Genomic DNA, 13,792 nt, shown 5'->3' with positions numbered 1-13,792 from the left:
TTCTCTTTATCACGTTTTGATAACCATTTCTCTGAAATCCTAGAACAGAAAATAGGTTTGTCTAAACTTGTGTCCATTATGAGAAAATGTCACTCTTATGTACCAATCATGTATGTATTAGATTATTTATTGACAATACTGGTAACAATGAACGTTATATTATTGCAGTTCACAAATGCTTTTTTATATCTGCAAGAAATTAACGAGCCATCAAATGCTTAGTAGCACAGAAATTCTCAAATGGTTGCGGGAAATTTTGATCTGCAGGAATAAATTTCTTCTTAAAAATAAGGTAAGCAAAATAACATCTTTAAAAGAGGAAGAATATATGGGATTGTAATGGGAAGAAATTAAGGAAGCGTTCAGTTTACTTTAGCTCCTCCCTCCTACAAAATCTTTAAGGGAAATATATGTGTAGAGAACAGTGGCTAACAATTCAACATTTAAAAAATTATTCTGAGGCTTTGGTCTCTGAGTCGCAGTCCTGATTAATTTAATTAAATTAAGCAGGTCTCTGGGGCAGGCCCCGGAGGAGTGCGGGCTGCTATGACCAAAATAGACTGAAAGTCTTTTTCATTAGGGTCAAGTAAAAAGTTTGACTCTGAACTTTCAAAGCACAGTGACAAGGTTTTGGGGGATGGAGAAGAGCCTTAGATTTCTTTTAATATATGTCAGTCATTTTCTATAATTAGACAATTAAAATTCTGTTATGGCATAGCTTTAGGGATGCTTGATTCAATGAATTTTTATCCATTTATACAATCATAGCTATGAGAAATCTTAAAGGTAACTAACTCATGTGCTTTTAAGTTTACCATACCATTTGCTAAATTTTCTTTGTTTAGAATTAGGCTAGTGGTAAATTTGGTTTATTCATATCATGCTTATCTTAGTGTGTTAATATAGTGGAACTTGGCATTACAGTCATACCTTGGTACTTGTTGGCTACAGAACTTGTCATACTCTGTACTCGTCACATTTTGATGTGAAAAAAAAAGGTTCAGCACTTGGTGCTTGGTCGGGACTCATCACACTTCCTAGAACTTGTATGAGTCATGATGGTGCCCTGCAAGAGAAAATACTTCATCGTTTGGTACTTGTTGGTTTAGGCACTCATCACAAGTTTTGGAACAAATTAAGACTGAGTCCCGAGGTACCACTGTATTCCTAAAATAAGGAAGGATATTAGACTTCAGAGTTTCATGCCCTTGGCTATGGTGACACAACATTCTCCAGAATACAAGCATTAGTAATCCAGTAATTAATTTGTACTACTCTGGTTGGTAAATTCACTCTTGTGACATACTTGGCATGCATTCAAGAGTAAATTACCGCTCCAGAGGAACTTAATCTCAGAGAGTCAACTTCCAATTATCCTGGCACGGCAGAGGGTAAAATCTTCTGGGAGAAAATCTTTATAAGTCATTTTAAATTGACTGAGAAGTACATGTTAATGTTTTACTTGTGTCCATGTTAGATGGAGAAATAGTCATTTATATTTCTAGGGTCTGTTTCTAATGATTTGAAGGGTAGAAAATTGAGAGTCATTCAAAGATTTTGAGCAAACATTATTTGTCAGTTTCTAGTGCATGTTCTTCAAGGTGAGAGAGATAGTCTCAAACAGACAGACGACTCATGTTCATAAGTATTTATTTCTTTGGTTATCAGTACTTCGGAAAGGCTTACTTATTTCTTCTTTCTAGCAGGCAGATAGAAGCTCCTGTCACTTTCTATTCTTTTATGGGGTAGGATGTGACATTCCTTCAAGTGGAACTACCAGTCAGATGGCCGTGGATCATGAAGAGCTACTCCGTACTTGTAATCCTGGAGCCTCTCTCCGGAAGGGGAAAGGGAACACGTCCATGGTAAGCAGCTTCCTCTGTTGTTTTCCTGTATCATCATCTGTGCTCTGTGTATTTTTCTACGTGAACTTTGGTAAATCTCAGCTAGGTCAATACAGCACGGCAGAGAACTGCTTAGATTCTGGTTCTAGCACAGCTCTTTGTGGAACCCGAGGCGAGCTCCTGACATTACTGTGACTTCAATTCCTCAGTTTTAAAATGGGGGAAATAATGATTTCTGCTCCAGCATTGTTGTAAGGATTAAATGGGGTCAAATGTAAGCTGTATTTGATTAAATATTTGACACTTAGAAGATGTAACTGACACCTGTAATTATTATAAATGTCCACTGCATAAGAAAGACCATTTAAACCCCAGAAGTTTAAAAGTTGTACCAGCTTTAAAAAGTGCAAATTTACTGGTAGAAAAAAAAATTTTGCTTCATGTTATAAGTAAATGTTTCTGTGATTTTTGTTTGTGTGTGTGATTCCTTTTGAAAATAAACCACAGTATAAGCAAAAAACCAAAATCATTAGAGAAGAGCTTTATTTTTTTTCAGATTAAGCTTTTTTAATCCCTAATTTTGAATATAACAGTGTAACAACTAAATGGCATGGCATTTATAGTTGTCTACTTCACCTGCAGAATTTGCATTTGTTTCCTAAATGAGGATGTCTCTCTTTCATGCTTTGGGAATATGTAATCCAGAATCAAGTATATCTTCTATAGCAATATTTAGTTTGTGTTTGTGCCTGCATTTCAGTCTTGAATGTACTTATTTCTTCCCTGCAGTAGACAGGATTTCCTATTACTGCTTCTTCCTTTGTCATAATTGACTGGGAGGTGACTTACATTTTTATGTAGGTTTATGTTATGTGTGTTGACTTTTGTCCATGTTAGACTTAATCTACATTTCTGGAGTCTAGACGAGGATAATAATTATTCAGTTGGAAGTTGGACAGATAGTAGCATTATGTCCAAATTACCTCATTTCTCATTCACACAAGATAATGGGGGCTTGAACATTCCTATGGTGATGAAAGGGGAAAGCTCTTGGGGGTTATTGTGTATGTGCAGATGCACAGTTTGTTGCATTGCTGGGTTTTGTAAACGATCTACATTGAACGTACCTGCTTCCTACCCTGACTCTCAGGATAGTGCAGCAGGGTGCAGTGGAACCCCACCAATATGCCGACAGGCCCAGACCAAACTGGAAGTGGCCCTGTACATGTTTCTGTGGAGCCCTGACACTGAAGCTGTTCTGGTTGCCATGTCCTGTTTCCGCCACCTCTGTGAGGAAGCGGATATCCGGTGCGGGGTGGATGAAGTGTCGGTGCACAACTTCTTGCCCAACTATAATACATTCATGGAATTTGCCTCTGTGAGCAATATGATGTCAACGGGTAAGTATGGCTGATGTTTTTCCCACTCAGTCTGCCTTGAATTGCATGCTATCTGATTGTGCTAGGAATGTAGGGATGTATTTAAGATGACGACTTTGCAGGATTAAGGGACTGATTCAAAAACTTACCAGAAATTCTTTTCTGCACAGATAAGGTGAAAATAAATAGCATTTGAAATAAACTGTAAATGTCTTGTTGAGTTTTTCATATGATCTACATTTGTTTAAAAACTGGCAGTATAAATTGCTGGCAATCACATGTTATATAAATTACTTGGCCTGAATTGTGTATAGGGTGAGACAAAAGTAGGTTCACAGTTGTGAGTACCCAAAACACAATTTATTCTTGTATTATTTATTAATTATTGTATTACTTTCCATACGAACAACTGTAAATCTGCTTTTGCCCTACGCCGTGTAATGAAGATTTAAGCACGTTGGCACATTTTGAGAAAATATAGGTGGGAATAGCTGTTTTATGGTGTTGACATCTGTGAAATCCAAGTGAAAAATACCTTTTTCTGTGAGGGAGGTAGAGGAAGTGTTTGGCTTTATCATTTGAGGAGTTCATTCCACTCCTCTGACTTTGCCTTTTTTGTTGGGCTTGCCAGATTCCCCATTGGCAGGCAGGGCTCTAAGTGCAATAAGTTGATTTCCTGTTGTCTTCATTTAGGAAGAACAGCCCTTCAGAAAAGAGTGATGGCACTACTCAGGCGCATTGAGCATCCCACTGCAGGGAACACTGAGGTGTGTATGCCCTCAGCAACAGAGCTTTCCTCCCAGGCCCCCACCTTCAGTTTTAAAGGCCTCACGTTACGTGTATGTGACCTGGAATAGCTTTTGAAGCAAATCTAAGATACGTGCGTATTACAAGTAGGATATTATGTTTATGATGTGCACCAAGTTTGAGGCCTGGCTATATCACTGATTGATTTAGCTCTAGGTTTAAAGTTGCTTTCACTCGGTAATTGCCTTCATTTTAGGCTTGGGAAGATACACATGCGAAATGGGAACAAGCTACAAAACTAATCCTCAACTATCCAAAAGCCAAAATGGAAGATGGCCAGGTGAGTTTCTAAAGTTGATTTTTATTTGTTAATGATCTGCTAAACATATAACATTAGTAATCTTTTGTAAGTTACTCTTAGTATATATATAATAAGCATATAGTTGTCTTAAGACTGTTACAGTTGTTGTAAGGCTATAGGCTATAGTTGTCTTAAGCATATAGTTGTGGTTCATCCAAATCTGTACTGTCTAGTATGGTAGCCACTAGCTCCATGTGGCTACTTAAATTAAAATTTAACATAAATTAATTAAAATGAAATACAATTAAAATTCAGCTTCTCAGTTGCAAAGTATTTACATTTTAAGGGCTCAATAGGCACATGTGGCAAATGGCTACTCTGTTGAACTGCACAGGTATGAAATGTTTCCATCACTGCAGAAATACTGGGCAGCACGGACCTAGAGATGATTTGTGGTAGAGACCATTCCTTTACCCTCCTTCTTTCTCTTTCTCCATCAGAGTATTTCACAGAATTGTCAGAAAAGGGGAAACAAAAGTAGAGAAAAATAAATTAAAATTGGAGCAATGAATTTTACTATTTTATTTAATATTCTAATTAAGAGATCTAGTGGGTGGACAGTTTGATCCTGTAGGTTAAATGAAATTTTAAAACTTAAACATTTAATGCATCAGCTGTTACGTGTCACCCTGGGGATTAATACTTAATTGGTATTTTACCTATCTGATTTGTAATGACTGTGTTGCTTTCATTATTGTGTGTTTTAGAAAAGCTGGTTAGTCTCCTATTGCATTATTCCTGTCAAGCATAATTAGGACAAGAAAAAAGTTATGTTTTTGTGAAGTAAATGTGTACCTGTTGTCATTGTAAATGATATGCAGCTTCAGAATGAAAGTCCTCCTTGCCCCTTTGGTAACTTTTGTTGAGCTGTCAGTCACATGCTGTGCAGTGCATCCATTTAAAATGCACAATTCAGTGGTTTTTTATACAGTCACAGAGTTGTGCATCCATCACCGTAATTTAAAAACTTCATAATCGTTAGTTATTGATTCACTAATTTCCCTTTTCCTCTTTCCCCCCAACCCCCTCCCTCTCCCATGAGTCCTAGGCAACCAGTAATTTGTTTTCTGCCTGTCGATTTGCCTGTTCTTGACATTTCGTATAAATGGAATAATTCAGTGTGTGGGTCTCTTGTGACTTTTCTTTTTCTGCCTACTTGGAATAGTGTTTGCAAGGTTCATTCATGCGAATCAAAGCTTTTTAAAATGTATCAATGGCTCTTTAAAAATGTATGTGGCAATCTTAAGTCTGGATTTTTTTTACTTTATTTTTTCATCTTAGACATAATTTTTTTAAGCCTAACAAAATTATCCATAAATTTAAGTGACAATTCAGGATATTGGGTAACGAACATACCTGTGCAACCAGTACCCACATCAAGAAGTATTAATCAGCATACTAGAAACCTTCGCTGTGTCCCTTCCAGTCATTAACAACCCAAGAGAAACCATAATCCTGACTATTAAATAAAATAGTTTGTTTTTAAACTTTATACAAATGGAATAATAGAGATATACTCTCTTATATCTGGCTTCTTTCCCTCAACATTGTGAAGTTCATCCACAGTATTCCATAAAGTTTAGTTCATTCATTGTTACTGCTGTATAGTATTTCATCCAACAAACAATCTGCTGTTTTTGTTTCAACTCATTTTCGTAATTGGATGGCTGTACAAAAACATTTAGTCATTTTAAATAGTGCTGTTATGAACAGTCTTTTTTAAATTATATTTTATTGATTATGCTATTACAGTTATCCTGATTTTTCCCCTTTTATCCCACCTCTCCCAGCCTCGCCCTGTTCCCTCAGGCAATATCCCAACATTGTTTATGTCCATGGGTCATGCATATAAGTTCTTTGGCTACTCCATGTCCTATACTGTACTGTACATCCCGTGGCTGTTCTGTAACTACCTATTTGTACTTCTTAATCCCCCCCCTTCACCCATTCTCCACACTCCCTCCCATCTGGCAACCATGGAAATGCTCTCCGTATCCATGATTGTGTCTCTCTTCTTGTTTGCTTAGTTTGTGTTTTAGATTTAATTGTTCATAGATTTGTATTTTTTACCATTTTATTGTTCATAGTTTTGATACTCTTTTTCTTAAATAAGTCCTTTTAACATTTCGTATAATAATGGTTTGGTGATGATGAACTCCTGTAGTTTTTTCTTGCCTGGGAAGCTCTTTATCTGCCCTTCAATTCTAAATGAGAGCTTTGCTGGGTAGAGCAATCTTGGCTGTAGGTCCCTGATTTTGAATATTTCTTGCCAATCCCTTCTAGCCTGCAAAGCTTCTTTTGAGAAATCAGCAGTGGTCTTATGGGAACTCCTCTGTAGGTAACTAACTGCTTTTCTCCCATTGATTTTAAGATTCTCTCTATTCTTAGCCTTTGGCATTTAATTATGATGTGTCTTGGAGTGGGCCTGTTTGGGTCCAACTTGTTTGGGGCTTTCGGTGCTTCTGGACTTGCGTGTCTATTTCCTTCACCAAATTAGGGAAGTTTTCTTCCATTATTTTTTCAAATAGATGTCCAATTTCTTGCTTTTTCTTTTCTCCTCTGGCACCCCTATGATGTGAGTGTTGGATATCTTGAAGTTGTCCCAAAGGCTTCAAGATCTTCAATAGTATCCTCATTTTTAGGATTCTTTTTTCTTCTTGGTCTGATTTGTTGTTTTTTGTTTACTCATGTTCCAAATAATTGATTTGATTCTTGATTTTATCCGCTCTATTGTTGTTTTCCTATAAATTGTTCTTTATTTCACTGAATGTATCCTTTGTTTCTGACTGGATCTTTTTTATGCTGTTGAGGTTCTAAGTTCCTTGAGCATCCTTATAACCAGTGTTTTTGAACTCTGCATCTTATAGATTACTTATTTCCATTTCGCTTAGCTCTTTTTCTGGAGTTTTGATCTGTTCTTTCATTTGGGCCATGTTTTTTTTGTCTCCCTATGTTTGTTTCTGTGTATTAGGTAGAGCTGCTTTGACTCTGTTGTCTTATGGCTTAATGTAGTAGGTACCCTGCAGGGTCCAGTGGTACAGCCTCCCAAATCATTCGAGCTGGATACTCAAGGTTCACCCTTCATGTGCACTGAGTACACCCTCCTCTTACAGTTGAGCCTTGGTTGCTGTTGGCAGGTCAGTGGGAGGGATTTTCCCAGGCCAGTTACTGCAAGAACTGGCTGTGACCACTTATCTATCACCAACCTCTGCCCTGCGTGGAAGATCTGCTGTGAAGGGAGAAGGGTGGTGGTGCTCTGTTGTGGTCTATAGCTAGCTGCCCACTGGGTGCACTGGGGTTTCCTGAGTGGTGCAGGCCAAAGTAAGCCCCAGTTTGTGTTTTGCCTGGGGCCACCCTGCCTGGGCTATGAAGCAATCTGAGGTGGCTGCTACTTGTGCTGGGCTTGGAGATACCTAGGCAAAGCCAAGCTGTGAATCTAGGCTGGCTGCTGTTAGTGCTGGGCCTGAAGCTCACTGAGACCAGCTGTTGCCTGTTTGAGAGGATTTAGGAAGTTGTCAGCAGGAGTCAGGACCAGCCATTCCTATGGAATAGCATCTTGGGTGGGCCCATAAATTGGGTGGGGTGGAGTCTCTCGTGTTAGTAAGGTTGATGGAGTCTTAGATATGGCACCAGCTTGCTGGCTCTGTGGCTTTGTGGGGAAAGGTTAGAAAAAGGGACAGTGGCTTTTGTTAGCCTTGATGCCAGACACTTCAGTTTTTCTCGGTATGCCACTGGTGCCTTTTGAGCTGCTACCTCAGTGCTGGAGCTCAGAGGGGGTAAATCTGAGTAGGTGAGTCTGTGTGGGAGTTCTTTAAGAGGAACTGCTTGGGACTCCAGAGTTTCTTCCACCAACTAAATTCCCAGTGGTTTTTTACAACCAGAAGTTGTAGGGACTTATCTTCCTGACACTGGAACCTTGGGCTATGGGGCCTGGTGTGAGGCTACAACTCCTCACTTCCAATATATCCCTCCCGAATTTTTATCCACCAAATGTGTGGGACCAGCCCACCGTGTCTGTGCCCCTCTCTGTAGTCTGGATGGAGGTGGTTTCTTTAAATCTGTAGCTGTCAGACTTCCATTCAACTCGATTTCTGACTGTTCTGATTAATGGTTGTTGCATATTTTAGTTGTAATTTCGATGTGGTTGTGTGATGAGGCGAGCCATGTCTGCCTACCGAACATTCTTGAATGTCTTTTGGTGACTATCTGGATGTCCATACTTAGCAGTGGAATTGCTGGGTCATGGGGTGTGCAGATGTACATGTGGGGAATATAAATTATTACAACCACTTTAGAAAACTGTTTATTGGTGTCACAAAGACTTTAAAAAGACAATTTACATTTTACAAGTAAGTGTTGTAATACTTAAATAAATAATGAAATATCATGCAGCCATTTAAAGCTTTCTTTTTAAAAGAATATATACCAGAGGTATTTGCTGTTAAAGGTTTCCTACACTTGCATGAACAGTTTTTCTATTGTGATTGTTCAAATTATAGCCCTTTAGAATAGAGTCACAGAAATGGAGATCACATGGAGGGTTATCAGTTGGCGGAGAGGAGGAGAATGGGGGGAAAAGGTACAAGGAATAAGAAGCAGAATAGATAGGCACAAAATAGATAGGGAGGTTAAGAATAGTTTAGGAAATTGACAAGCCAAAGGACTTATATGTATAACCCATGGGCATGAACTGTGGGGTGGGGGGATGCTGGAGGGTGAGGGGGGCTGTGCAGAGAGCAGGGGAGGGGGATAAAGAGGAGGGAAACAGCGAGACAACTGTAATAGCATAATCAATAAAATATACTTAAAAATTATAGCCCTGTAAAGACCAAAGTAGAAAATAAAACATTACATATACTTTTTCTGATTCAGTTAGGTAAAAAGAAAATATATTGAAGCACTTAAATATTTCTGAAAGTTAGGTATATCAGGCCTAGGCAGAGGTAAGCTGAAAACATTAATATATATTCAATAAATACCTGCATTTGCTACATCAACAAATGGAACAACATTATCAAAATGGTATAAGACAAGGGAAACTTGACATTGTACCCACCAACCAAAACTGACAGTGAAGAAACTTGTAGTCATTTGAGCTCCAATAAGAAGTATAAATACCGATCGCGGTTCGATTCCCAGTCAGGGCACATGCCTGTGTTGCAGGCCAGTTCCCGGTTGGGGCCAGTTCCCAGCAGGGCATGCACGAGAAGCAACCATACATTGATGTAAAAAAAAAAAAAAAAAAAAAAAGAAGAAGTATAAATACACCGCAGAATTCACACNGAGCTCCAATAAGAAGTATAAATACCGATCGCGGTTCGATTCCCAGTCAGGGCACATGCCTGTGTTGCAGGCCAGTTCCCGGTTGGGGCCAGTTCCCAGCAGGGCATGCACGAGAAGCAACCATACATTGATGTAAAAAAAAAAAAAAAAAGAAGAAGAAGAAGTATAAATACACCGCAGAATTCACACTGAAGGGAAAACCACAAACCTGATTCTTCAGACACTACAGACATCTTAGACACAAAAGATCCACCCAGGTGGAAGAACAATAGCATTATCAAAATCTTTATATTTCAGCTTAAGTTTAACTTTACCTAGCTTATTTAATTTCCTTTATGTATAATGACAGTTTAAGAATATTTCACTGTAATTTGAAAACAGGGTAATCACCACTGTTCCCAGAGTCAAGAAGAGAATAAGAATTATTATTTCTTTGTTTCTGTGGGAGGGAATCTAATTAACAGTGCCAAAAAGTGCTAGATAAAAAGTGAGACTAGGTGATAAAATATGAACCCTGTAAGGGAAATGTATTTAAACCTACTATGAAAGTCACAATTACAAAAAAAAATTAGGTTGGTAATGGTATATTAAATGCCTCAAATCCAAGTCCATAAGAGTACACAAAATGAACTTTGACTAATGCATAAAAAATTTTAATTTCTAATTATCTCTTGTTTTCTAAAATTTTAAGGGAACATTCTGCAAATCTCATTCAAATCTGTCTGTCCATAAAGCAACATGCTAAGGAGCAGAGTCGTTTCTCTGCCTCATTTATTAAGCCTTCAGGAAGATTAATTACACTGTCATCTTGGACTGTATCAGACAACAAAGTGTTTCCTTTTTTACAAACATCCAAATGCATGGCTGCCACAGCATCACTGTTGAATTGATGTTTATGAACTGCAGGCCCCTAAGATGTTCATGGTAAATAGGTACTAAATTGGGAAAATGGTGTTGGAGATGAGATGTTAGTTCTGCATTTGAATTAATCTGAACTGGTTCCTTTTCACATCCAGATTTGTCACCAACAAAATCAACTATATTTTTTCCCTAATTTTGTACTGACCTGGCAGTTATTGCAAGGGGCATCATTTGCACTTGGCATATAATCATATTTGCCCATCCATCATGGTTGTTGTGGTGGAAGTGGTGATGCTGTGGACTAATAAATTGCTGACAAATAATCTGTTTCCAGTTGTCTCCCCAGAAAACGCCCAGTGCGTGAAATGCAGGGGTCCTGAGTTACTTGTGCTACATGAGCAGCAATCATTCCTCCTGGCATATTATGTTCCAGGTCTTCAGAGTGTCAGCAGGCATCTAGCATTTGTACTCATCTATCTATCAATAGTATCAACTCAGTATTAAAAACCAGGTCCTTTCCTGTTCCCTTGCTTGTCCCACTTCTTTTTGATGGGCCACAGGCATCTCCTAGGCAAGTGTTTGTTAGACTTTCTAACTTTTCGATACGAAGGTCTGTGTCACAGCTGCTTTCAGGGGCATTGTGACCATGATCATTATCTCCAGTTTCTTTTTTAAGTTCTCTGACTGGGCTTCACTGCCAGGGTTCCCAGATGACTGGCTTACATGGTCACAATTCACATCACTGCTGGATCCATCACTGAGTCCCCCGGCTGCTACCAGGACCACTGTTTCTGTCTTCACGGTGTTGTCAGTGTCTTCAGAACTTCCCTGCATGGATTCATGTGTCTCGGAGTTGCTGTTGTACATGTTTGATTCTGTTAATAAGTTGCTCATCCATTTCAATGTCACTGCCTCCACTTTGATAGGTTTCACAACATCACTGCTTTGAGGTAACCAGGGTGATAGAGCTGCTCTTCTGTCTCTTTTGTATTTCCAGTGGGAAGATTAGCATTTAATAGAGATGCAGAAGTACTTTAGATAGCTGAGCCTTAACTGCTGTTACTGCAGTATTCCATGATGCTTTAACTACTATCCATGCCCAGTACTATGTCTCTTCAGTTTGAATAGTTGGCTCGAGAGCTGAGACTGAATTAAAGATATGTCTAAGTGGTACTGGATTCAGATTCTTGACGAGTGAGGGAAATAAGTCATGTCCATGCCAAGTACAGTGTTTCAGCTGTGCTACCGCCCAAATGCAGTCAGTATGCTGAGTACTCAGTTTGCCCTTCCACTGCCAGAAAATGCAAAATAACTTTGATAATCTCAACATGCAAATTTGGTCCAAATATATGCTCTATCACATTGTTGCTGCCAAGCCAAACTGCAAGTTCTTTCGCAGTGGACGTTTTTGGATTGGATACCAATGGTTCATTATTGCACACATCACTAAAGGTGTGAAGTTGATTGGTATTCTGACTTGGTCCAGCCAACCTTAGTCAAAGTAGGAGACACAGAGTACTTAACTGCAAGGTCTAGCCTTTCTTTATCAAAGCACAGTGTTGTAGCCTGTGGTTCTTTCACTGTGCTCCACATTAAGTCAGCCATGTCACAAACCACACTCTGTCCTATCTCCTGGTCAGAGAGCTTGCATCAGTGCTTGATCCCATAGGTCCTGCAAGGGATAATGTGCCGCACCAACAGGGGTGTATGCCGTATTCTAGTAATAGGTACAGTTGTATTAAATGCATGTGCTATAAGAAGTGTCAGTTTCGGGAGTTCCATATTCAAAACAATCCTTTATAAGAGAAAGGCCACTCTCCTCACAAAACAAACATACGTAAGAGAGCAGTACAGTGGTGCTTCTGCATTATGGATACCGCAGAGTGCCCCAAATATGTTGCTTTCTTAGGTTACTTTAGTCACTATAGGAGGATGCATATTATGCTTGTAAACAGCATATAGGAGAAATGGAATTTGAAAAAAAATTGCCACACATAGTAAGAATTTTTCCTTCTCATATGTACTTCTTAAACTAAAAGGATCAGAACTCTGAAGATTTCTCCTCAGATTATAAATTCTTATAGAATGTAATTTTTTTCTATTTTTATCTTCCTGTCTACTTAGGTCTACTTTCTTCATTAACCTCTGTTTCTATATTCAGTGGTTCTTCTTGATTACTTTCAACTTGCCATGTGGAATCTGTGTTAATGATAGTATAATGTATGCAAAGCTGGCCACAGATCACTTGAACTTGGGCAATCACTAAGTTAGTAAGCACATGTAGTACTTGATTAAAAATCTCCTAATACTTATATTTCTTGAAGCAGCATAGACATTGCTTCTGTGCCTAGGAATTAATATAAGCATGTATTGTAAGAATATGTTCCTTCCTGAGCTGCAGCCCATCACCACCTTCGATGTCTGAAACTGCATCTCTGCTTATTGCTACCCTCAATTTTCTAAGGCTCGTCCTTCCTCCAGAAGTCAGACACCTTGATGTGACTGGAAATGGCAGTGAATACTTGGATTTTTTAAATGTAAAAATGTCCTTTTGTCATGGAAGAATTGCTGTATAAAAAGTGATTTGTTGAGTCTCTCAATTTAGGATGAGTTTATGCTTCCCTGTGTTTAGGCTGCCGAAAGCCTTCACAAGACCATTGTTAAGAGGCGTATGTCTCATGTGAGTGGAGGAGGGTCCATCGACCTGTCTGACACAGACTCCCTGCAGGAGTGGATCAACATGACCGGCTTCCTTTGCGCCCTTGGGGGAGTGTGCCTGCAGCAGAGGAGCAATTCGGGCCTGGCCACCTATAGCCCACCCATGGGCCCAGTCAACGAACGCAAGGGTTCCATGATTTCAGTGATGTCCTCAGAAGGAAATGCAGATACACCTGTCAGCAAATTTATGGACCGGCTGCTGTCCTTAATGGTGTGTAACCATGAGAAAGTGGGACTGCAGATACGGACCAACGTGAAGGACCTGGTGGGTCTAGAATTGAGTCCTGCTCTTTATCCAATGCTATTTAACAAATTGAAGAATACCATCAGCAAATTCTTTGACTCTCAAGGACAGGTAAAGTGTATTCTGCTTTAATTTTTTACCTTTCCCTATGAATAGAGTGATGTATTTATGAAGCTCTTTCGTTTAGATTGTTTAATAAGATACTGAGATGAGTATTTACTCACAAGTTTGAAAAGAAATAGATGAAAATTGCAGACAAAAAATTCTCCATTGTGGGATAAACTTGCTGTTTTGGAGCTGTAGCATGTGGGTGTGCCTGGGGCTCTGAACGTCTTACGTATGGGCACGAATATCT

General features: G+C 39.0%; 1 protein-coding gene across 4 annotated transcripts in view; it reads left to right on the top strand.

The window, feature by feature from the left end:
* The window catches only part of NF1 (neurofibromin 1), a 233,814-nt gene that overhangs the window by 95,871 nt on the left and 124,151 nt on the right, over positions 1–13,792 (top strand). For 2 of the 4 annotated variants that reach the window (XM_037069750.1, XM_037069748.1), the window contains exons 16-21: positions 169–292; positions 1,704–1,865; positions 2,995–3,244; positions 3,917–3,990; positions 4,227–4,310; positions 13,108–13,548. In XM_037069750.1, coding sequence (XP_036925645.1) covers positions 169–292; positions 1,704–1,865; positions 2,995–3,244; positions 3,917–3,990; positions 4,227–4,310; positions 13,108–13,548 — 1,135 coding nt within the window. The remainder of the gene's footprint in view (positions 1–168; positions 293–1,703; positions 1,866–2,994; positions 3,245–3,916; positions 3,991–4,226; positions 4,311–13,107; positions 13,549–13,792) is intronic. The other 2 variants (XM_037069749.1, XM_037069751.1) reach the window with 2 other exon arrangements.

This window comes from Sturnira hondurensis, unplaced genomic scaffold (genome assembly GCF_014824575.4).
Source record: "Sturnira hondurensis isolate 20B ecotype Veracruz unplaced genomic scaffold, ASM1482457v3 Scaffold0018728, whole genome shotgun sequence".
Classification (NCBI taxonomy): domain Eukaryota; kingdom Metazoa; phylum Chordata; class Mammalia; order Chiroptera; family Phyllostomidae; genus Sturnira; species Sturnira hondurensis.
This window is presented reverse-complemented; position numbering and strand designations above follow the sequence as displayed.